At 43.6% G+C, this 25,959-nt stretch overlaps 1 protein-coding gene across 2 annotated transcripts in view; it reads left to right on the top strand.

Moving 5' to 3' along the window:
• Window positions 1-612: 612 nt before the first annotated feature.
• LOC135915833 (serine/threonine-protein phosphatase 4 regulatory subunit 4-like) overlaps window positions 613-25,959 on the top strand; it is a 49,400-nt gene continuing 24,053 nt past the window's right edge. The window contains exons 1-12 of one of the 2 annotated variants that reach the window (XM_065449015.1): window positions 613-1,111; window positions 1,769-1,817; window positions 2,687-2,795; window positions 6,258-6,331; window positions 8,240-8,346; window positions 8,760-8,867; window positions 10,149-10,270; window positions 10,443-10,553; window positions 12,767-12,915; window positions 20,500-20,619; window positions 21,574-21,753; window positions 22,293-22,469. In XM_065449015.1, coding sequence (XP_065305087.1) covers window positions 1,032-1,111; window positions 1,769-1,817; window positions 2,687-2,795; window positions 6,258-6,331; window positions 8,240-8,346; window positions 8,760-8,867; window positions 10,149-10,270; window positions 10,443-10,553; window positions 12,767-12,915; window positions 20,500-20,619; window positions 21,574-21,753; window positions 22,293-22,469 — 1,386 coding nt within the window. In that variant the 5' untranslated portion in view covers window positions 613-1,031. The remainder of the gene's footprint in view (window positions 1,112-1,768; window positions 1,818-2,686; window positions 2,796-6,257; window positions 6,332-8,239; window positions 8,347-8,759; window positions 8,868-10,148; window positions 10,271-10,442; window positions 10,554-12,766; window positions 12,916-20,499; window positions 20,620-21,573; window positions 21,754-22,292; window positions 22,470-25,959) is intronic. The other variant, XM_065449016.1, reaches the window with a different exon arrangement.

The following is a 25,959-nucleotide window of genomic DNA, read 5'->3' on the forward strand; positions in this document are numbered from 1 at the left end:
CTCGGAAACGACTGGTGTAGCACATCGCGCGACTTTTAATTGTTACACGCATTGCGCAGTCGTTAAGGCCCGCACAGCAGGAGGATTCCAATACAAAATTATAGTAAATAAACTGACATTTGTAAGCCCTTTTCTGTAAGGCATGTAATTTGTGCAGCGTTGCACAAGTTTAGCGTGATCGCTCATAAGATATTCGTTTTAAACAATGATGTTCAAAATAGCGCGTCATTTATATAAGAGAACTGAAATACCCACATACGTGTTTATATTACATGGAGGGGCCCATTCAGGTACCAATCAGGGACTTCTATTGGACATACGTTCACTGAAGCCCATGCGACATCCCCATGACTTCCTTTTTTGGACGTGGGACGTTAGCACTTGCTTGAGATGTTCGTAGGCCATTTGATGTTGTCTGAGACGCTTCATCATTGTGCTGTGTAATCAGAAATGACATTGGAAATTGCTCGATCTTACGCATTCTGGCTTGGAGGAGGACGGCATTACTTTGGCATCGCTACTGGCGGCAGCGCCACCGCAAAATATACTAGTGTACATGCAACCATGCATGATGGCCAGTGATGTCCTATCATCATCGTCGTCTTGTTTCTTGTTTGGCTTCTTGTTTTTGCACGTGTCGCCTGTGGTGTCGCGCTCGCAGATGTTTTGATTTTGTAGTTGAGAGCAGGGGGCACCGACGAATCACGACTTTGCGCCTTCGTCCTTGAGAGTTTCACTTCTTTTTTTTCCCGCAGTGCTACTAGGTGAAGCGGAAGAAAGAACGTCTGCGATTCTCCGTCCCTGTGAATATTGTGTGGCGCTAACGACGAGGCTCGGAACACGGGGAAATGCCTACTCCTTCGCGTAGCGCGCTGACTGTGCGGCGGTCGCGCGTTCAAATCTTTCCCGACGTCGCCTCGGGATGCTCTTGACAACTCGCGCAGCTGACGCGGGCGATAGAGTGTTGTGTGGTTGATGAAATCGTCGCCAGAGCCGCTCTATGAGCGAGCAGAAGAGCGCTAATTTGGGCCATGGTGCCAGCGAACGTCTCGGAGCCTCGCGAGATGTCTTGCTCGTCGCCGCCTTTGACGCCGGCTGAAGACGATTGCAGGTATATAAACTTCCTCATCTTCGACATGTATGGACAGTCAAGACCCGTGGATTGCGGTCTAGTGCCCTACAAATGCGGCGAACTTTGTAAACGCTCCTGTGTCGATCGTTCGTTAGCATCAAACGCATGAGCACTGCAACTCGGGTCCCGAAAGCTCCTTGCATAGTTCGACGTTCCAAGAGGACAAGCTGGAGCGAGCAAGTCGTAAATGCTTTTCCGGTTTTCGCTGCAAATTACCTGACGCGCTGTTAATTAAAGGTGCGACAGTTATGCGTGCGCAAATTGTTATGCACGCGCAGTTGAACGAGTTTTAAAATTTGCAATGCAGTGAGTGTGCGCAAAATGACTTTGTGTAACGCTTGACGTTTGAACCTGGGTTGACGTTTGAACCTGGCATGTTCTTTAGCTTTGTCTCCCGTTAGTGTCAGTGTTAAAAAATGTCTTGCATTGTCGTTCGTGAGCAAGAAATTGCCTCTTTCTTGCGTAATTTGCGTAATTCCGTTTGCGTTTCGTTTAATCAACGGCCTAATTTTTTAACGCTATCATCGCGTTTATGCAACATATTAAAAATTGTGTTAAAGTGCCACAGATAAGCAGTGTGTGTGCTGCTGATTATTTGAAGCTGTAGCATGGAGTTGTTATTTATTGATTTGACAGATCCCCGGACGAGCATGGAGCACAGCCAATATTGCAACCAGCACCACAGGTAAGAGTTCATTGCACGGGCAACTGCGTGCACCTTAAAACGAGTGCTTTAATGCGTGCTCAGGCAGTTGAAGAAGAAGACAAGACAGAATCAGCATTAAGGGGGTTGGGAGACAGAAGAGAATAAAGAAGTTACAATTGGCAACATGAGTACACTGTGTGTTTATTATGCGGGCTTCTTACATGCCTTCGTTCATATATATATGTATATATACGAATGAATTCACATTCTACACTTTCTTTTTGGAAGTGGGAAGTGTCTAAATGGAAACACGTATTGTGTGTTCACTGCGAACAGCAGTAAACAATAAACAGGAGCCACGAGAGTGACAGTCACAAAATCCAATTTGTTTGTGCATAATGATGACGAAATGACTGCCTATGTTTGCTACTTAATTGTAATACAGGTATGTGTGGTGAAAGATGTTTGTATGTTAAGTGGAACACATCCACATGCCCAAACATACCGATTCTCACAAGAATTCAACTGCAAGAAGTTTTTCTTTTGCCTATTCAGAAAAAAGTCTCGGCGTTACACAAGTAATTACAGTTATTGGTGTCTGAAGGAGTTATTCAGATAGGGACAGCTTATTAGATGCAGCTACACTCAAAGACTATGAGAAATTGATTCCGATCAGTGACTCAACACTGATCCGCACTTGACTTCCTCCTAGCGTTTGCCAGGTAAAGCGGTCTTGTTCACTGACTCTAACCCTGCAGCTGTGGTCCTTGTCGTTTCCCTCTCCCCAACCCCTTCCTTAAAGCTTATCTGCTTCCTGTACTATTCAGTCCACTAAGGAATGTCACTACTTGCCAACAAACTGACTGTGCGACAGGCCCGTTGTGAGTGCTTGCAAAATTGACATGCAGGATGGCAAGTCACTGGTTCACCTCTTCGATGGTGGCACGTTGGTATCCCAGTCCTTCGCACAGTCACTTCTACAGAGCATCCTATCCAGCGTAGAGAGCAGGGACCCTGGTACGTATGTAGTGTGTTAGATTATTCGTTTTAGCTGGTGATATTACATTAAGGCAATGGCAGGCCTTTTGCTTAACAAGTTTCTCCATCTGGTCAACCCTTTATGGATGAGTGTTGCCAACAGACAGAAAAAAAACAAATATTGTTTTCTTGTTGAGTTCTGGTTTTGAGTACGAAACTTTTTGGCTAAATGTGTTTGCTGTTTGTTGTAATAGACCACCAAAAACAGAGGATGAAGAAGAAGTTTGGCATGTTGAAAGCGTGGTCAGAGACAAAAAACCAATGCACCATCCTCAGCTTCAGTGACATCAGAAATGTAGAGGAAATGGGGTGTACACCTCTGTTTCACATATGACAAGAACCGAAGGTGGCACACCGAGTGCGTCCACCCCCACCACCTTCAATGTACGGCTGCGCCCCTGGCTTGGGGTAAAACTATTTTTGGTGTTCTGCCTGGTGTTTGCCCATGGGAAAGAAACCTACCGTTGAAAAAGATTCCATCAAATATTTTTGTTTTTTTTTTACTATCCTTATTAATGAAAAGCATTATATGCCCCATTTTGCGAAAATTTGGCAGCGGCATGACCAAAACCATGGTACCAATAATGGCTGATGGCGCAAAAAGTAAAAACACATTAAGAAATTCTCGGATTGATGGCAAATTTCTCAGTGCCTTACACAACCCAGTATCGTGTCTTCCCTATATGCAAAAGCTCATGCAACACTTTTGGTGGCGTGTGGGTCACTGTTGTCATCTTCTATCACACGCTAACAAATCTTTCAATATAAAATAGCACCACTGCACTCGACGCATACATTTCTTGGCTAAACCCCCGTAGTGGGCAAGAACCACATACATGACAGGGAACAACAACACTCTCGACAACAAATCATTAGTGTATAAAACGAGGCATACCACCACCATCATGTCTCAAATGGAGCTGTTGCATCGGCGTGGCCCTCATGGACGCCAGTGCCGGGGATGCCGGGACGGTGGCCGGAAGGAAAGACTAGGGTGCAGATGGATACCGAGACGTAGAATGCCTTTATTGTTCGGGCTGCCAGTTAAATAGGCACGGCTGGTTATGGCAGTGCCCCCTGAGGGCAGGTGAACTTGGTTTTGAAACCAAAACCGTGATACAAAAAGAATGCCGTGAAAGTTTACAACGTGCACGATGACATGCAAATCAATACCTAAGTGAAAACATTTCACTGAAGTGACTACAATGTTTTCGCATTTTCCCATTCCCACATGTAAGCACTCGTATGCTTCTGTCACAGGAGCATGCAGAAATTCATATGTAAGAGGTCATTTACCAAGTTTTTATTGAAGAGGTGCTATGCAGCAGACACACTGCACCGACAATCTCTTTTTAGCGTGTTCGTTCTGGACACGCCACTGCGAATGTGGCGCTAGCGTTCGAAACAAAATCGACCAAAGTAAACTCGTGCATCTCGGAATATAACGTGAAAATTTAATGTATTACATGGTTTTCAAGTAAATTTGACAATGCCAGATTAAGAAACGTATGTAAAGGTGTTATAGTAGTAGCTTAGGGAGCATTCGACCTGCTTACAAGACCCGTTCGACCTGCTTACGAGGGTAAAGAAAAAAATGAACATTGCTGGGATTAGTACATCTTCTGCGAGACATCAAATAATTTTTTTTAATGAGCCTAGGCGACAGAAAAATATGCACTCACTTAATTTTTTTTTATTAATGCGATAATTTCTGGCACCTGCTGATTTCGAGGCCACTCTTTTCCGCCGTAAAAGAGATTGGTGTACTGCGCTTCCAGAAAAGATGGCTTCTGAAAAAGAGAGCGGTCCCTGTCGGTGTGTGTGAGTGAAGCTTTTTTGGGGGCGAAGTCTTTGCTCAAAAGAGTGTCCGTGTGACAGGGGTATTAAGTGTCGCGTCTCAATTTTCTCGCGGCATTTCGCACATTTCGACAAAAAATACATTTTTTGTTTGGATATTATTATGTCTTATCCTTAAGAGGAAGCTTTAGCTCAGGCCCAGAAATGCTTTTCTGAGATAAAACTCATCAAATTTGGTGCAGTATTTGTTGAGAAAAACGATTTCTCCTTTTCTATGTATTTAGATGGAAGCCCTCTGAGCTAAAGCTTCCTCTTAAAAGGGTTATTCAAAGTGCGCGCACTACTTCACCACCTCTGAGCAACAGCACCAGAAACGGCCAACTATGTACATCTGTCTTCTCTCCTGATGATCTCGTCTGGCTGTCAGTACCTTCGAACGCTCCTGGCCTCTCCAAAATTTCTTCCCCTCTTCAATGGACCTTATCACGTAGTCCAGCGTACACTCTGACCTCCGTCATCATGTACATGACATTGTTCATGTGTACTGCCTGAAGCATTACTGTGAGCTTCTCGTGGTCAGTACTGCTAAAGACGCCAAGATGGCTGCTCCTTCTCCCAGGATTGATTGTGGTGAAGAAGACAGACACCACGAACTGAAGAGGATGCACACCGCCATCGTCAGCAGCATCATTATTGCTTCACGGAAGACAATGCTGAATTGTTAGGGTTCAGAGCGCTGCCCAATGTAACTGCTCTAGCTGCCTGTCCCGCACAATAAACTTCACTTTAGTTTCCTTTGTTGTTTCGCCTTGAAGGAGACCTTGTGTTGTACCTCGATGGCATTCGTAGAAGTGGAGTAGATTTCAACATTTGGGCAGAATAGGCCTTTGGAAAATTAAAAATGAGCGTGTCACATGAGATGACCGCCAGCTTAATTCTCCTGAAAGTCATGCATCATGCATGCCTGCCAGCATTCCCGAGTCATTTGAGAAATTTACGAATTTAGGCTTATATTAGGAATGTGTCGTCACGTTTAATGAATAAATTATGTCTGTTCACAAAATGGTTTTGCTGATTAGTCAGAAAACTTTCCATTGGAAGTATTCTGATTGTGAAAGAATGCAAAAGAGGTGCTTACTTTGGGCAAGTTCGCATGGAGAAGTTCCTGAAGCTGTCGTTGAAAAAAACGTGCTCTAATGGCAATGTGCTCCTTGTCACTATTTGCTATCCAAGTTCGTGGTTGCTTGTGTGCTGCTTCTGAATTTAAATCATATTTAATAAAAGACGTATGCATCCCTGACGAGAGCAAGCTTTTAATCAAATGTTATCCCCTCTCTCACCATCATTTCTTCAGTATCGTGTCAGTGGAATTTTATGAATATTAAAAATTTCCAGATTGGCAGGTATGCTCACGATGCACGACATGTGCTCCTCGGACTTCTTCCTGCTTTGCATCTTTTTCACCTTTACCTGCAACAGATGACATCAAAAACGTGTTTTAGTAGACTTTTCATTGTGCGAGTCCTTTGTAAAGAAAGCCCTTCTGTAGACTTCTTATTGATAATTTTGCTGGTTGACCAAAACTCAAAACAGGGCAAGTATTCTTTCTGTTCACACTTCTTTATTTACTTTTATTTTGATTAGTGGTGGCGACTGCCTGGGCCGACACGCTGCTGGATGTTCTCGAGCTTCTACCAAGGGCCACAATATCACAGCAGGTGTGTCATGCATTACTGATTGTAATTCAGTTTCAGAGGAGAACAACCTCTGAACTTGGGACAACTGAGAGTTAAGCAAGTTATTGAGGATTCATGGTATTGAAAGGCAGGGGGCAGGCATGGACTTAAGGAAACATGCATTGCACTCTCATCATGCCTGTGTTTGCCCGGCTGCCTAGAGAAGCTCTGCAATGCAGATTTAAGTAAACATCCATTCCATTCTCATCCTTCTTGTCATCTCTGTGTTTGCATAGCTGCCTTTCGGTGCCAAGAACCTCTGCAATAAGGTGTGAAATGGGATCGGTTTGGTTCAGGTTCATTATGAAAGGAGCGCAAGAGGGCAGGGCTCATAGAGAAAAGAAGTACACAGTTGTTAGTCCAGCACTTGACCTGTGTGCTTCTGTTATCTGTGTAACCATCCCTTTTGCACCACCTTCCTAATAAATGTGAACTTGAGCACTAGTGTTACAGCCACCACATCGCAGAAAGTCTTCATTCAGTGGTATTACCCTCTGCTATATGCCAAGGGACATTTTGGGCAGATGGGATGATGGGTAAGCGATGTGGCATGATGGGACTATTACCTTTCAATCGGGAATATAAAAAGACACTTGCCCTTTTTATTGAAGTAATGTACTCAGTGTTTGCGAACATAGATTTTTTTAACAAGACTAAAATACTAACCAAGAATATGGGCACGAAGCTGCGTGAACAGCTTGTGGTGTCTCATAGTTTAAGAAATGGTTTGCAGCTTATCATGGAAGCAACTGTTAATTTTGGAGAGTGAATCCAACTTAATTAGCAGACTTCTGTAAATTCGTCTGTGTTGTCTGGGGATCAGCATATAGCATCAGGGTGTCTAGCGACCTGGAAAAGTCGTGGAATTGTCAGCAAACTTCTTGTTTTACCAACATTGAAAAAGAAAGGGAGTTTCACATGAGTTGTGGCTTCTAAACACCTTTATGAAGAAACCCATGTGGAAATGCATACAGCTTTCATAGCTGCGAGCTACTCTTATATGAATGACCATACGGTGGACTCTTGATGAACAAAACTTGCTTAGATGGAAATGCATGATAAACGGAACAGTAGTATTAGCATTGGTTGGCTGCCCATGGACTCAGTGTTTGAAAATGCTGGTGAAATGGAACCCACCTTTTTTTGAACTTTGGGTAAATGAAACTTTAACCTGAACCACCACTTACCTCATCGATGTGTGGAACAGCAAAGGTCTGCCAAACATGCCAAATGGTGATGCTGTAAATGACAAAATACAATCCATCAGGCACTTGAGGCAGAGATTATGCAAATTAAAGATGGGAAAGTTGCAGTGGTGTTTCCACCATGAGGACTTCGTAATGATCTGTTAGCAGGAAGAAATCGCTAAGGAGTAGGTAGGATCTTGCAGTTTGGCTGCAACTACTGCTTTGTTCACACTGCTAGGTTCACCTTTGACGATGCCCTTGTTACTGCTTTTAAGACACAGCTGAAAGTATAATCAGTGAAGTTCTTAGCAAAGACGGTGATTTTATTGATGAAGGTGTAAACATTACTGTTCCAGTGTGTGTTACCGTTTCGGATAATATGGTAAAACAAGTCCGCAGTGCCATTTAGAATGCAAGGACTGCACAGAATTATTGGGAATCTTATCGCACGGGACCTCAACCTTGTGCAAAGAAGCTACAATATTACAAGCAGAGTGCAGTGAAGTCCTTTTTTTTTTCACCACAGTAATAAAAAAACACTCGGATGCTTTTAAAGTAAAATAATTCTTGGCGATTCTTGTGCCATTTGTTTAATTGAAACTTTAGGTAAACAGAACTTCTGTCCCTTCAAGTTCCCTTTAATCGTAGTCTACCGTATTTTCATTTTGTGAAACTGCATGTCTACAACTAAAAACGTCTGCAGGTATTGCCAGTCGCAGTGCAGAAGGGCCAGGTGTCCCAGTCACCCCTGTCCCGCCTAGTTTCCTGCCGTCTGTTGGGTGCAGTGGCCGCACTGCTGGAAACAGTCGTGTAAGTCCTCTTTCTGTCTCTCATTTTGCATTTAAAGGCCAACCAAATACAATTTTCAGTTTGGCTAAATTGGTTATAAATGAGTAGTTGTACGCTAGCAAAGGCAATTTTGGCAAACCTGCAGGTGAAAGGTGTAAGGATGCACTTACTTATATTGAGGCCAGAGTTCTCCAAATGTATCGTTTTGTACGTCAGCGCTGCTCATGTTCATAGTTCTGTTCACTGTCGCCTACTGCATATTTGTTGGCGCCGAGTTTTCATTTCTTTTATGATGATTACTGGATGCTACACACAAAATAATGTTCCTAATGCGACATTGTTATGTCAAGACTAGCATGTAGTTCTCCATCTGTGCCTTTGAGGGGGGATGAAATGTTTGCTTGCAGCCAAATTTTTCTGGTTATGTTCAAAAGGGTGCAGAAGGAGCTGCTACCGCTGGCAGAGTCCCTCTGCCGGGATCCTGATCCGGACGTTCGGGCCAGCATGTGTTGTCAGCTGGGCACTCTCACTCGGTCCATCGGGTGAGTGCCTGCTGCTTACCATTATAATGGAGTTCAAGGGATGCAGATGAGAAAAATTATTTCGCCTGTATATACAAATTAAGGTATGCTACCAAATTACCCTTCGTGAATTACCCTCGAATTACCCTTGATATACCATCGAGGGGAAAAAGAAACGCCACCCTTATTGTAAGAAGAGGCCTGGCATGCCAGAGAAGGTGCGAAATCAGAACATGGGTAGCCGTGCTACCTTAAAGCTTCTGCACCAGCTTACCATGATATCATAGATTTTGATGGCGTCTTCTCCGGCCTAGTTAATACTTTACCGGTAAAGATAGACTTACTGTATTCTAAATGACTCAAGCACCGAACTTTGGAAAAACGCTGAAGCATCAAGTTTACAAATGCGTAACTTGGTAGTATTAAAAACGGATATGGCTTTTCTGTAGATTGGATCTGTCAGAGCAATCTGAAGTGGACAAATGCCATGTATGAGTTTGCAGCTTAGACGAAATTGTTACAGAATTAATGACGATCTGTGAGAATTCTACTTGCAACTCAGTGGTAAATTACAGATTTGAGTGTGGTACTACAGCAGTTTTGTCTGTTTATAAGTCTAAAAAGGTGCACTTTACGGAAATGAGATACACGTCACTTTTTATTACCGAGTTACAGAGTTATAAACTTGATGCGTCAGTTTTCTCAAAATTTGCAATCTGCAAGAATTTTTAGAAAGAGATTATATGAATCAATCACTTTTATTTCTCATTTAGGAATGGAGGAGAGTGAGGAGAAAGCTGCAAAGGGAAAACTTGAAAAGCACTGAACCTGCAACAATATATGACAGCAAAGCAGGGCAAGAAACATACACAAGCAGTAAAATAATAAGTGATAAATGAAGGTGCGGCTTGTCATCGTGCGTAAGATATACACCATGGACACATATATTTAATGAATGCTTAGACTTATACTGTGCAATAAAAATGTACTGTGCATACTTGTCAATGAGAACCGAACAATGGCAAGATAAGGTTAGTACAAGTTCCACAAGTGCATTAACACATCAAAGTAAAGAATTGACAGTATGTCAACACAACGAACTCAAGTTATTACTCGTATAAATGCAAAAGGATTACCATATTTCTATGATTCTAGCACAACCCAGAATACAATGTGCATCCAATTTCCTGCACAATACAGGAGTGAATGGAGATCTCTGAAAGAAGTCATTGTTGCTCAGTGGACATAACGTGGTGTGATCATAAGGATGAAGCGATGTTCAATGCTCTATTGTGGTTACAGGCTGGGAATGACAAAGCAGTATCTGCTGCCTTGTCTGGTAGAGCTGTCCAGTGATGCAGACAGCGCAGTTCGGCGTGCAGCACTGGAGGCTACTGTCACTATGCTGGGACTGCTGGATGACGGTACATTTTTCTTACAGCAGTTACTGTCATGAACACTTTTAGTTTTCCACACATCCATGAGTCCATAATGCCCAAGTGTGTGTCATTATTCATTTCATTCTGTCTTTTATGCTTTTTCACTCCTTCTTGAGAGTGCTTCATTCAGCCAGCTTTAGTGCTCTTCTGTTTGTAGTGCCATGCCGGGACAATCTGGTGTCACTGGTTCTCCGGTGGAGGCAGCGTTCTGCTGGAGAACTGGCTTTCCTGGCTACGCAGTTTGGACCCCTCTGCCGCCTGCCTACAGGTGAGAAAGCACGGGGCTTTAATGCTGTGAGGTGTGCAAAGGTGAGCCCAGGCCCCGAACGAGGCAGAACAGTCGCAGTGAATGGACACTGAACGCTCTGTATTGGGGCAGGTGTTTAGAGTTATGGGATCTGGTACTCCTGGGCCATATTTGGCCCTTGTGCCACAAGATGCCACATTCATCAGAGTTATAGGACATTACAATGACACATAAGCAATGATTACGAACAACTCTGAGCTTATGACACGTGGCACGACTAGAGTTCACGCCTGGTGAAGCTCTTGTGTCGAGGTGAACTAGTGGCTTGAGATAATCACAGTTTGCTTTTTGAAGCGGCCCTTATCTGAAGATTAAGCCTTGGACACACGCACAGCACTGGTGGTCACGAACTCACCTAGCCCAGCCTGGCACTGCAATCCTGTGACTAGCTCGGGAAGGCATACAGGGCTGCAAGCTCCAGGTTAGGACTGGGAGAAGATGGGGAACCTTAGTCCAAGAAATGCGGGCTCGGGACAAAACCGGTCCAATGACCACAGGTCCAATGAGACACAGCTAAAGAAGAGTTGCAAAGACTGCAGGCTCCACTCTTACTGGAGGTGGCTTCCTGGACTCAATCCATTGTGCAAGAGGCTGCTGTCATGCAAGCTGGCCATGACTCTCCAGATTTCAGAATCATTGGACAGGTGGCTAATCACGATGAACCTGATGATGAAACGGCCCAGACGGCGTTTGCTCTTTTATCGTCAGCGCTGACCGCAGTCCACACACACGGTGCCAATGATGGCTTCACACGGAGCGGTGATTGAGTCATGTGATGCATTGTCCTTTCGTCTGTCGCGCAAATTAGCCTTGCGATTACCCACTTGCCGTAAAGTTAGAATAGCCTTTCTGTATATTGGAGAAAAATTGGATAACAAAACTTTTTATGCAGTAAACAATTGCCACAAAACACTGGTCCGCTATTAAACTGAGAACTTCATTTGTATTCACTACAATATAACGTCACTAATTCATTCGTTTCAGAGGGAAAGAAGCATTTTATTCTATTAATCAGATATTGTATTGATGAAAATATATTTTCCAGACCTTCATATACCAGAACTGAGCTGTAGTCATCACTTGCATAATAATTTGCAGTTCCCTTTATTAAGAGTAGACTGTACTGTACTGTATCTTGATCTGAACTGTACTGTACTGTACTGTATCTTGATTTCTATGTACCTAAGTGACTGACAGCTTGCTACGTTCTTGTTATGCAATACTAAGAGACCCTCAGCATGTGTGGTGGTGCATTTTCTCGCCCAAAATTTGTAAGCATTAAATTTTGTGAAATATATTTTGATATACGATATTTGGCACTTTTTTTTTTAATCGATTCTATGTTCGATTCGACATTTGCTATTCAGTATTCGCGCACCTCTAGTACAATGACCATGTGTAACTTGCTGTCCCAATGTTCAATAATTTTGGGGATATTGTTATTGTCTTCGACAGCTATTGCTGTTGCAGTGCCCATTTTGTCCCACGTACACAGCCTTGTGTCAGTGCAATGCTTTCTTTATTGCATTATAGTGGTGTCTGAAATGCATGAGATTTTGTCGCTCATGCCTCAGGAGCCTGCGGTCTCGCATCAGTGCTCCGTTAATTAAGCCACTGCTAGTGGATGTTTTGGAGTTGGCTTTTGGCTTTGGATGTCACTGACACTTCAAATTAGGTTCACTGGAAGGAACTCAGCATTTTCAGTGCATTTAATCATGTGTGTAGTACATTTCGTTTGTCCGAGGACAAGCTTGCGACATTGCTGAGCGCCAAAGACATGGCCTTAGAGATTATGGGGCACTGCCCTGTTGCAGCCTATCGGTTTCCTACAATAATTACTAGAGGGAACTGCAGTGCTGGTGCCCATCGAAACCGCAAGTATGACAATTCAGACAGCATGGGAACGATAAGCAGCATGTGGATTTCAATGAATTTCATCATCGTGGATTCCAATGACGGAGTGGCTTTACAAGCTGACCATTTTCGAGAGTAGTGTGAGGATGAAGAATGCCAGGAGATGCGAGAGTCGAGCATCCCTAAAACCATTTGCTTTGTGCTTTGCTTTGTAGTACAGGAATTAAAGCATTAAGTCTGAAAGGCTTAGTATAGTTTCTTACGAGCCTTCTTGTCTGTGGCATTTGGCAGGTGCCGTCTCACTTAAGGCTGTCTTGCAGGAATTGTGGAGAAGGATGGCTGGCTGGTGGAGCTCTACCAACAGTTGTCGACCACCGGATTGTGTGTCTCCAAGAACAGTCCAGACAGAATGCCCACTTCACAAGCCGCCGGCAGCCGGTGTCGTCGGACTTGTGCCCACTTTTTTCCTGTAAGGCTGATCTGGACATTGTATTGCACTTTGCCACCGCATGCACTGTTGTTTGTGCATCTTGATTTGGTACAAGGGGAACTAATAGTAAAGGGAACGCCTGCCTACCGTTCGAGAGCGTCTGTTGCTGCTTTTGAATTAAAAGACCCCCCTCAGCCCTGGGTGTGTATTTTGAATTGGCACACATCATACCCGTATTCTCTCATAATGATAGGAAAAAGAAAACACTGTCAAACTGTTGGCTAAGAATCTAGCTTTATGTTGAGCATATCTTTGTCCAGAAAAAGAAGCAGCACTCAAAAGCACAAGGATGGCGGCAAGCACAGTCATCAGTCGTTGAAGTCCAATTTGTGGATCGAGTGCATTAGCTAGTTATTCGTGACTCATCATACATTCCAGTGTAATCGCTGGTGGTTGCATATGTTCGAGAATTGATTCCACTCTGCAACATGCAGGCAGTTTAATTAGTCAAGACTCCTTCGTTATCGAATCCACGACTAACATTCAAGAAATTTGAGATACAGGTAGCCACGTCTTATGCTGGGTGATGACTTTGTAACAGTAGCTAGCCAGTGAAAAACGGTCGCCGAAAGAAGGGTAAATAATGTACATCTGTGAATATGAAAAACAATATGTGCTTTACACTTGAAATGCTTTGTTGTATGCTCTTGATTAAAAAAGTAATGTGGTAGACTTGTGTGACTTGGCAGTATCTCAACCCAAATTTTAGCAAAGCGTACCTCCAAGTTGTTAAACTGGTACAGCGCAACATAGAAAGGAAGAAACAGGCCAAGCCAACCAGATGAAAGAACAGAGCGCTGAATGCACTTAGAACGCACTTTAGAACGTTTTGGAATGCGATACCAACTCGCCCAATCCTCAACCCTAGAGACTTTCAAGCGTCATCTGTGTCCTCAAGCTGTGTGTCTTGTCCTTGTCCTGTTGCTTTGGGCCATAGTCACCAACTAGTTCATGTGTGCACCTTGTTGCAGTTTAACCACATGGCACTCTTGTATTTGGCTTGTGTTGGCTAATGTAAACACTTGCAGTGTCTACATTAGTCCATTTCTCATCTGTTAACCCTTCAAGGCACATAATTCATTGCTCGCACTGCCAGCGATGAGATGGAAAATGATAACCGACGACATGGAAATGAAAAATAATAAAATGAAAGGCCAATTGCAAAGAAATCTTGGTTTGGCTAAATTTATTAGAGAGTTTTAGAACAGGGGCCATGAAAGTTTGGGGCTGCAAAAAGCTTTGCGGGTATTAGTGTTGGGGCTTGCAGGAGTGAAGAGTTTTAGAATAGGGCTTTGTACTTGCAGATAGCATCTTGCGCTTGCAGTGTCACTACGGTGTCAAAGAAAAGCTTTTATGAATAATAAAATAAAATAAATCAATTTATGATAAGAAGAGTAATTTTGACATTCGTGTTTCCTCGTTTAATTACAATTTCGAGGTTATTCTATTAGCAGCGAGCAATTAATTGCACTTAGTTATAATTAACCAACTTTACATTCCTTCACCAGCCAAGTTAAGTTGTGTTAGGCCTACTAGCCATAAAATCGACAGTCTAATTGGGATTCAGTGGCGTCTAGTGAACCAATCTTTATAACACACGCTAGTTGAGAGAAAGTAATGACCACAGTCACTTTTCCTAGCTTGCGAATTTCATGCGTTACCATGAATCGAGCGAGCCCAGTTTGGTGCTAGGTTAGAGCCATTGTTTCAATGGGTTTCGGCATGTTTGTTGATGCAAAGCTTTTGGGGCAGCTTCTGGGGCAGCTTCTGGGGCTCCCGCTAAATCAGTGAAATAGTGTGCCTATGCAAAACCCAAATGCAAGAAGGGGGTACCAGTGAAATGCAAAGGACGCGCGCACAAGGAAAAGGCGTTAGACACAGATGGACATGTCTGTCCGTGTTTAACGCCTTTTCGTTGTGTGCGCGTCCTTTGTGTTTCGCTGGTACCCCCCTTTTTCAAGTTCATCATGCACCTACTGGCCCAAGAGCTTGTGCTAATGCACCCAAATGCAGTTTGCATCTCGTGCATGCACAATGGCTTTGACGCTATTTCTTTGGGGCCTCAAACGTTTGGGACCCCTATTCTAAAACTCTCTATTATAAATTTGCAGTATATAGTACAGGAGCTTGTTCAAATGTTTACAAAAAGTGTCATAACGACATACTAACTGGGAAAACGTACGTTCCGAAGTCTCTAAATAATTTGTCAGACTCATATGTACTTGACATCTATGTAACACAGTGCGTGGCACGAATCACTGCAGTGCAGAAAAAGACATACATGATCGTTTTTGCAGTGCATAGTGCTTTAAGACGGGGACAGGAAACCGAAACGAAATTGAGCTGGCTTGTAATGCGGGAATACGATGTTGCTAGAGCAGAATGTGGTGCTCAGTTCACGCTGCCTGTAGCAGCGAACGGCAGCGCGTTTGGGGTATCGACTATTAAAAGCATGCAGCACATTTCCAATGGCCCTACGCCTCACACACTATGAAACAGATAGGTGAAGATGCTTATCGCAGTACGTCAGCAGTGATAGCTGTGAATGCGGTGTGCAACGCCTCTGGAGGAGATTTGCTGGTACTGGAATACAAAAATGAGTATGCGCTGGCGTTGTCACGTGAGACAGATGGGCAAGTATTGCAGTAAATCTACTATGGCAGATAGCTACTTTTCTCGATTGCACATGCCTCATACTTTTTCTTATTTATACGGGATGTAGCAGCCAAAAAACTCATCATACAGTTGAACTTTGGCAATGTACGGAATATTGGTGCCGAAAGATAGTGCTTTCATGTAACGTATAAACTGGTGAAATAGAGTTGTAACTCCACTGGGTCATTTTGTTGTGTTCTCGATTGCAAACTATGGCATCGGGAAACCGTATGTAATGGGATCATATCAGCAAGGTTCTACTGTACCATTGAAGCCATCTTGGCAATGCTGCATTGCTGGTGAATGTTTAATTTTCTTATTGACATTTATGTATCACCTAAGCAGACAATTCGTACACCTACTGGTTAGCCAGACAATGACCTTTAAAATTTTCAGCGGGCAGTGGGCACTGCCTAATCGTTAATTTGTGTTGAGGAGTTTTGCTGGTTCTCAATGTTTCGGACTTTGTGTCACTTCTGGAGGGCTTTAATGGCAGCATTTCTTTCCAGTTTTGATGTAAAAAAAAACATGTATTTTTCCAAGCTGTGGTATAAAGTTTGTAAACAGGGATAAGGTGCCTCAGAAAGGCTGGCCAATGTTTCGATAGGAGGACCTATCTTTGTCAAAGGCAGCCTCGTCATCCTCGGCTTGTTAGTTTTAAATGGTTAGTGCAGTGACATCACGTGCGGGTGTTGTCGCTCGCAGCTGGTTTTAAAGGGAGAGACTTCAGAAAAAACGAGCACCGTTGTCCGACGTCTGTGAGCTTCGTTCCCAAGAAGGGGGGACAAGAGCTGAAGAGTGGGAGCTTGGGGAGAAAAGAAAAGGAAGAAAGGCAGAGAGAAAAAAAGGGGGGGGGAGCCAGGGCGACACCAAGACAGAAAAAAAGAGAGAGAGAGAAAGAACAAGAAAGAGAAAAAGCTCACAGACATCAGACGACAGCGCTCGTTTTCTCTGAAGTCTCTCCCTTTACAACCAGCCGCGAGCGACAACACCTGCACATGACGTCACTGCACTAACCGTTTAAAACTAACATGCCGAGGATAACGAGGCCGCCTTTGACGAAGATAGGTCCTCCTATCTAAACATTGGCCAGCCTTTCTGAGGCACCTTATCCCTGTTTACAAACTTTATACCGCAGTGTGCTATTCCATCTGTAAGCCCCTTTCTTGATTTTGTATTTTTGCAAGCGTTTCGGAACTCATTCAGTTGTGTTTCAAGCGTAAAATTTGGCACAGAGGCTGCTCTAGATCCAAGGCCTCTGAAACTATGCCTTTTACGCTGTCCAAAATTCTGTTGCAGTTGGCTTTTAAGGAACAGGAGGAAGATGATATCGATTCAACAGTGTATTGGTGTACAACATTCTAGTTGAGCTTAACGTGATGAAGGTACATTTGATAGGTTTTTATTTTTATGAGCACAGATATCTGGTAGTTTGTTAGATTAACAAAATGGATGGCACTACATTGATGCTTCTTGTCACAATGGTGCTGCTTTAGCCATTGTTGCTTGTGCAGTAAATCGTTGCATATTTTCGGGACATAGGCTTCACGAGAATCCAAACTGGAATGGTAATTTCAAATAATTCATTTATACTGTGTACGTTTCCTGTTTTCTTTCTCTTGTCTTGCTGCTTGCCAAATGCTCAGCTCTGCCGATGAAAACAAGTAAAAAAGGTAATCCCAAATTTTCTTGCCTTTTTTAAATTTATTTTTTAAGCTCTAAAGGAGCACTAATAGAACATTTTTATCTCATTTTTATTTAGTTTTTGGGCAGCTGTCAACCCAGTGATTGCACTATAGAGCCTCAATTCTCCTAGAGCGCAACAAGTAATTAGTCACATTGCATTGCCTTTTGGCGCAGTGTTTCTGACACTGTGCCCAGCTCAATATCTCAGCACAGTCACATGAAATCTTCTGGAGGGGGAATTATTACTGATAGCAGACAGTTTTAGTTTAGTTTACACTATACCATTGCACGCTACAATATAGCGGGTCATTACTGCGCATGCACAGAATGCTAAACAACCCATAGCGTATAGTGTATGCACGCTATTTCTCAAAGTTAGCCTTAGCGTCTTTGCGTGGTTTGCGTAGTTTGCACAAAACATGGTGGCAGTCCCAGCTGAACAACCCATAGTGTATAGTGTATGCACACTATTTCTCAAAGTTAGCCTGAGCGTCCTTGCGTGGTTTGCGTAGTTTGCACAAAACATGGTGGCAGTCCCAGCTGCCTGCTTTGAATTGAATTCGGCGTTGTTTTTGTAAAATGCACTTTGTTCGTAGCAAATGACTGTGTAAACGGCTTTTGCTTAGACTCGGGCTGCTTCGACGACAGAGTATTGTGAATAACCTCGCATAGTTTTCGAGATCGCTTCTCGTTTCAAACGAATCGAAGCCTAATGAAAGAAACCTTTGAGATGTCAGCACCACCTATAACTCCAGTTGGGAGATAGCCGCAACGATGGCGTGTGGCCTCTGGGATCCGAACATCTTACAAGGCAGCTAAAACTGTTACAAACGTGCGCTGCTTAGCGTACGCTATACTATAGCGTATAGCGTACGCTATAGTTGCGTATGCTAAGCTAAATCTATCTAGCGATCGCTTGAGAATATTGCCCCTGAATAAAGGTTTCATTGTCTTTATTTATTTATTTTGAAAACAGAGGGCCATTGGACCTCACAAAGAGGTGGATGAATAGAACATTGTTGCCATAATTAATGTCACAATAGGGAGTTTTAGCTTGCCTGGTATTCCGGCAAATGCGGGCGATTTGGGCCGATTGCCTGATGAGCGTAAAGATGAGCGGCTGGAGTGGTGCAGCCACCTGATGGCACAGAGCGCAACCAGACAAAGGCAGTGCTAATATTGCAGTAACGAAGTATATATTATACTTTGCAACTAGTACAAATTTTCGACAGCAGCATAGTCGTGAAGGTGATTATGTCACTTTTAAGAGATTACCTCAGCAGAGAAGGACATGGCTCTGTGTTTTATGATGATGGTGATTTTTTTGCATCCCCTTTGAAATGGGGTGGTGACAAATAGTCACGTAGCCTGCTTGAGTTAATCAGGTAAGCTGTACATGCTTTCATTCTGTCACATTTGTATACATGTCCATAATCCTTTCTCTTCCTCAAAGCTTACCTGGTTGAGCTTTGCGTCATCAGGCGGTGCCACAAACCAGACGCTTATGTTTACGCCCCTGCCTACCCGGAAAACTGCCCACACTTGCCGGAATACCAGGCACACTAAATCTTTCTATTGGCAATGTTATCAATAGCACATGGTTATACATTGGTTAGTGGTAAAGACGCACTACAGTGAAAAATAAAGATGGGGTGCAAACTTCGCCACTATCCAGCCTAGCGAGAAAAGTAACATTGCGTTTTTCAGCAATGTGGGGCTGTAATTCCAGTTATAAAGCTCGTTTTAAGTTAAAGGCCATTTTGTATGTGCTGGCACATGGGGATTGTGCTGCTGGAAGGCATTTCGGTGTTGATGAAGTTTGCATGCATCACTGGCAGAAGCAGTACAACAAGCTGCTCGCTTGGAATCGCACCTGTCACACCTTTTGTGAGCTAAGGACCAGAAAGCTGTAACTGTTTGCAAATGGTGGACGTGTGTATTTAGTGGAAAGCTAAGTTATCCGGTGTTTATTATTATTATTATTATTATTATTTTTGCTTTTGCCATCTCACTTTTCAACTTTTGCTTTTTCAATAAAGTTCCTATAAAATTCACCCCGCAAATTAAGCACCCCCCCCCCCACCCCCCACTTCCGAACTTTGCATCATTCTTTTAAAGGGTTTTCATTATGTGAGAAAAGGTAGTTTCTTTTTTCACATCGGAAGCAGTGCTCCATTTGGCATGAATTTTGCACTCATTGTTTAAAAGGTGCAGTAATTATTTATTTGGGATGCTCTTGAGGAATCGAAGCTTTCTACCATAATTATAGAGTCGATGGCTAGCCCCCCCAAAAAGCAGAAAGGGCTGTAACCAAAATTCTCGTGTCGCTGCTCCTCTAAACCCCACAGGCTTGTTTCACTCAAAAGGACTTTCAAAGTACCTAGTTTATGCACATATGACATGATTTAGGAAGAAAAAAAACTTTAAGAAAACACACACACACAGACATGGCGTGAAAGAAAGTGGTAGGCAAAGGTCAAGTGCTTGTCCCATGTCTATCTTCTTTTGTGCCATGTCTGTATTTTTTCACGCTGTTATATCTTGTTTTACTCGTTTTAGAAAAATTGGGAACCTTTGTATGCATCATATTACAGCACCTCTGAAAATGTCTTACTCCCCTGTCGTGGTTGCTCAGTGGCTATGGTGTGGGGCTGCTGAGCACGAGGTCGCGGGATCAAATCACGGCCACGGCAGCCGTATTTCGATGGGGGTGAAATGCAAAAACACCCATGTACCTAGATTTAGGTGCACATTAGAGAACCCCAGGTGGTCTAAATCTCCGGAGTCTTCCACTATGGCGTGCCTCATAACAGAAAGTGGTTTTGGCACGTAAAGTCCCATAATTTAAAATGTCTCACTCCATGCTAAAGACCCACTTTTGGCCACAAGATTTGTGTCCGAGTTAACCTGCTGCAGTGGCTATGGTGTTACGTTATGAATCACAAGGCCACGGGATCAATTCCTGGCCACACCATACATCGATGGGGACAAATTGCAAGAATGCTCGTTCACAGATTTCAGTGCACATTAGAGAACCTCTGTTGGTCAAAACTAAATCAGAGCCCACCCAGTGCATCATCCTTCATATTACGCACTGTGATGTTGTAGGAGGATAAAGTCAACACTCTAACTAAATAATTTTATATAAACAATTAATTTGAATGTGAAGCACATAGCATTTCGACTTATCAGCAGGCCACTGCGTTCTTTTTGTGTTTTTAGGACCTGGTGCAGTTCGTTACTGCAGAATCATTCGAGGCCAAACTACTACCCGTATGGCAGAGGTTGTGTGCCGACCCAGACCCATCGGTGCGCTCTGTCATAGCTGGTGCAGTCATTCAGGTATGATCCGTGTGATTGACTCACCTGTGCCATTTTGAACTATTAGCTCCTACCTGCTGTAGTGACTGCAGTGCATTAAAAATAAGAAACACCCACTTATCAGAAAATCCCGCTTACAAAGCTTTAGAAGTCACTTAGCATGGCTTTGGTTACAGCCTTAAAGCTCAGTTGGCATGACTTTGATTACAGCCTTAGAGTTCAGTGGGCATGGCTTTGGCTACAGCCTTAAAGCTCAGATGGCATCACTTTGGCCACAGCCTTAGGGTTCAGCTGGCATGGCTTTGATTACAGCCTTAAAACTCTGGTAGCATGGCTTTAGTTAAAACTTTAGAGCTCAGTTGGGTTGGCTTGATTATAGCCTTAGAGCTCAGTTGGCATGGCTTTGGTTCAGGCCTCAGGGTTACAGCCTTAAGGTTACAGCCTTAAGCGTTTAGTGAGCATCACTTTGTTTACAGCCTTCGGGTTATAGTTTTAGAGCTCAGTTGGCATGGCTTAGGTCGCAGCCATGATTTTTGCAACAGAAATGTTAAGGGCAGTTACACAACGGTTGCTGTGTGGCGGTGTTGGTGTGCGGCAGTATAATTTGTATCGACTGTCAGCCAGAGAACAGCCAGTACCACAGCCTGCATCCAGCCCCATAATGACCACATGACCAGGCCATCGGAATGTGCAATAGGGCGCAGGTGTCAGCTGATCCAGCACAGTATACAGGAGCGTACATCAGAAAAGCGTAGATATATGGCATCTTCGGCTGAGTCGCTGTGGCAGTGGAGTACAAATTACATAATGCACTTCTCAAGTTTCACATTCGCTGAAGTACAGCTTTGCATTCTTGCCCTGTCATTTCCTTTCATGAACAAACATCAAATGACTTTTACAATGCTCAGGAGCCTCTGCCTGTTATTTGCTTTTGGACGAAGCGAAACACAATTGGCAACCAACGGAGGCACGCAGGTGGTGAATGCAATAAGGGGCCACGGCATCGTAGGATGGCCACACCTCTTGCTGCCCGAGACTTGCAAGCTACTCACGGAGGGTCTCCTGGCGGAGAGTCTGTCAGGTCTGGTGCAGGCCTTGCTGGAATCTCGCGACCACTGTTGTCCCGGCTGTCGGGGCTGTGACAGGTGCTGCACGGTAAGTGTCCATGTTGTCCATAAAATCCGGCCACAAAAGCCCGTTGGCTATGGTGTTGTGCCGTTGAGCTCAAGGTCGCAGGTTCGATTGCGGCTGCGGCAGCTGCATTTTCACGGGGCAGAATGCAAAAGTGATTGTGTACTTATTAGATTTAGGGTGCACGGTTGCAGAACCCCAGGTAGTGAAAATTCAGAGCCTCCCCACTACAGTGTGCCTCACAATGAGATCGTGGTTTTGGCATGTAAAACTGTGAACATTCTTTTTACCTGTGGTTTTCTTTCTTTTTTTTTGTACAACGTCTGTTGCACTTGACCGCTGTCCGATGTATAGATGGCGAGAACCTGGTTTGACGGATTGTCGCTTTTACTTCTCACGTTCAATGCTCTGCACTAATGAAAACAAATTATTGCATTATTGTTGTCTTTTGTATAATGAGTACTGAATGTAGCTAAGTTATTTTCGTGTTCATTGTGACGAGGTGTGATTGTAGTAGCAGTGTTGTTGAATAAAGTCATTCTTTATTCCATGTGATATCGCAGCAAGAACAGCTTGTGGAGCTGGTCTCTGCTGCCGAGGCATGCATTGCACGAGTGGGCCTCAAGTGGCGTCGTGAGGTGGCTATTTGGAGCGCTCTCGGTTGCTTCACTGGCTCACTGCTTCAGACTTCTCTGGAAGAACGTATCACTCAGCGCCTGCTCCGGCGGACTCAGGCTTCCGTGAGTGTTTTCTCGGTTCTGCAACATCTTTTCTTTTTATTGTGGAGAGCAGTTATTGACTGCTGACTGTACGACCATGTTTGTTTGTTTGTCATGGTTTAGTTTCAGGAACAATGGAGGTAACATGAAACAAAGGAAAGACAGCAGACTTCAATGACTCAGTCAGCTGGGAACTCATTTACTGCTATGCTAGTTACCCCTCTGACTCTTGCTGACAGTGATTTTCGTGCAAAATCCTGCAATCCTGTGTTAGCTCCCCCAGCTGTACATGCAAATTAAACATTGATATAGTAAAAACAGTAAAATCAGCACTTCGTTACATGAAAACTTTGTTATGTGGTAATTCGACCTTTCATGCAATGGGCTTTTCATCCAATGGGTTTTTTATCCTTTCATCCAATGGGTTTTTCTTTTGCGGAAGGGGTTGCCAGAATTTTCAAATTATCAGGCAATCGTAAAAAAATATTCAATGAGAAAAAAAAATTCCTTTAAATTTGAGTGTCAGTGACCAAAGATATAGTTTCATGCCGTGTTGACGATATCTTCACATCAGCAGTGTGAAGTGAAGCCTGCAATGCATTTCTGTCCACTCCATCATTATGGCTGATAGTGGCATCCACAGTGGGATGACAATGTCATAAAAAACACAGACGGGACTGAACGCTTTGTCTCCCCTGCTCTTCAACATGTCTGCAAAACTTGACATTAAGCGACGTCCAGCACTAAGCACGTAGGAAGGCACTGCACACGAAGCCATGGCCATCTTGACTCATTGCAGCCATTGCAGATTGCCTTCTAAAATAGGGCATGTGGGCTGCATATGCACTGAGCTTTACTGACAGCCATGCACAGCCACGCTAGAAGAGGAGATGTGCGCTCACTTGCCCCCCTCCACTCCCCGCGCCCCTCTAGCACGCGCTTAATCACGTTACTGTGAGCTCCTCCCCCCTCTACCCCCTTTTGCATGGCAAAATGGCTTGCATCAAGCCCCCATTCTCGGCACGCTGTTTCGCTCCTTCCCTCACGCCAAGATCACTAGCCAGTGGAGTGCATGATCTTATCGCACTTGGACTTTATATACATAACATGACGATGAGAGGGGCTTGCTTCTCTGCTTTTGTGGCTGCTCTCTGTCACGCAGCACATGATTTGAGAGGTGTGTTTGCAAGTTCGAATTACATGTGGCTACAACTGTGTGTGCAGCAGGTATATTTGCAGTGGCAGTCAGATATGTAGCTATATATTGAAATTGTGTACATATTAACACACTTTGTTATATTAATGTTCTTATTACATGCTGTTCCATCGACAAGAAGTTATAAAAGGTTGTACTTCATTATATCAAGAATTTCGTTATATTGAATTTGTTATGTCGAGGTTTAAGTGTACAACGACAAAGTGAGAACAACAGCAGTGGACTCATGATGATGGTGACAAGAACAGCGTGATGATATCACATTGATTCAATGACAACAGTGGCACGAATTCATCGTCTGTGACGCTGAGAACAACGATGGCATGGGGCAATGACATAGGTGCCGTTGCAGTAAAATGTTGCATGTGGTATTTGTATCGTATAGTAAACCAACAATAGGTGGATGAGGGCAAAAGTGCGAATGTTGTGACGAAACAGAACCGGATGGCTGGACACAGCTAACTCAGTTTCGGGCTTTCAACTGCTCTCACAAAGAAAAAAAAAAAACAAATTTTAACTGAACGGCAGCACTGAAATGACTGACTTTTTATTTTCCTTTTTTGTATTAGTATTATTATTTCTTGGGCTGCAGCAGCACTGCTATTTCCTGCTCATGCATTTTCTTGCTTGCAAGGACCCTATTCTCAGTTTTTAAAAAAAAGTTCATCTGAAACTTGGAAGCAGTTGTTTATAACTATGGCTTTACATAATGCTTGCATTTAGTCAGCACTAGACCAAAAAGAAAAATGAAGCCCCACAAATTAATCACACGGGAAAAGTGCTGCAGCTTGTTCCTCTTTCTGCATCCTTCTGGCTTTTGTTGTATAATACCAGTATGCTATTGAGGCTATTGCTAGTCATCATTTGCTTGACTTCTTCCTTTTCTTGGTTGGGCTTTTTCTCGGACATGTGACTTGTAAGGTAGGCATCTGTTTGCTTGCCTGTTTGTTTTTCTTCACCATCTTGTGATATTGTAGTGATGGCAAGAAGCAAGGCATACTGTTCGTGGTATGTGCTAAAAATCTAACTCTTCATTGGGCAAACTTGTGTCCAGAAGGACAAGCAATGCTGAGATCATGATAGCGGCAAGCGTTGTTATAAGTTGAAGAATCTGAATTTACAGGTCAAGTTCATCTGTTAATTTTACATGTCTCACCGTACCTTCTAGAGTAATCAGTGCACTCATGTACAGCCTCTGTCACAAATGTGCAGGCTGCTACACGGCCACTTCTGGAAGGGGTGCACCCTAATCACCAGCGTGTGCTTAGACCAAGGTTTTTTCAGAGTATGGAGATAGCCACTCTGGCCATCGAAAACCCATAGATGAATGAGTTGTGCCATACTCTGAATAGTAAGCACACCATTTGCTTTTATCATTTGTCCTGCACATCTCTGGGTACCGGTGGCATTTGTCTTGGTACCTGGTTGAAAGGCTATCGCTCCAGCAGTGCTGGCATCCGAGCTCCACAAACATTTTACATCTGGGCCGCCAGACGAGCAGAGTTCCACATTTATACGACCACCAAATGCAGAGCATGGGTTGTGCGTGCGACCGTAACATAGTAATACATCACGTACTGGAAGCACAAAAGTGTGCATATAATGTGTGATTTGATTTGGCACAACTTTTCGTTCTCAAGTTGTAGCTGTAGTATGTGAAGTACTGTATTTATTAGAATACAAGGTGGGGCTTCTTTCCCAGAACCCTTGGGCTCGAATTCACCCCTTGCCTTATATGTGAGGCTTACAAGATTCACTTACTGTTTCAACATAGTGGTTGCTGGGCCACATTTCCGCCGATGCAGACTTTAGATGGCAGCGCAAATTCCAGCAACTAATAAACCTTAGGAGGTCAAGCAAATATTGTGCTTTTGTGCATATAACCCGCCCTAGAATTCGAAAAGTTTATCAGTAAAGGTAGAGTGCGGGTTATTAGAAATTTTGCATTGAGGTGAGGCTTCACGGCATAGCAGCGACTTCTGCCATAAAGTCACACCGTAAGGTGAAATTTGCACTGTGGTGAAGTCGCACCTCAAGGCGGAATTCGCATATGACCCGCACCAGTATTTCGGGCAATCCCCACTTAGTCTGAATAATTAATTGGCTAATTTATATTACCTTATATTAGTGTGCATACTTGAGTTCTTCTTCTCGAGTGCCCCACTTGCACTTTCACCTTATAATCGTGACTGCCTTATGATCGAATAAATGCAGTAGCGATTCCATAGAAAGTGTCGCAGACCAAAAACAACTGCTTTTCAAAATACGTGGAGCGAGACTCCTATGAGCAGACTA

The sequence above is a fragment of the Dermacentor albipictus genome, chromosome 10 (genome assembly GCF_038994185.2).
Source record: "Dermacentor albipictus isolate Rhodes 1998 colony chromosome 10, USDA_Dalb.pri_finalv2, whole genome shotgun sequence".
Taxonomy (NCBI): Eukaryota; Metazoa; Arthropoda; class Arachnida; order Ixodida; family Ixodidae; genus Dermacentor; species Dermacentor albipictus.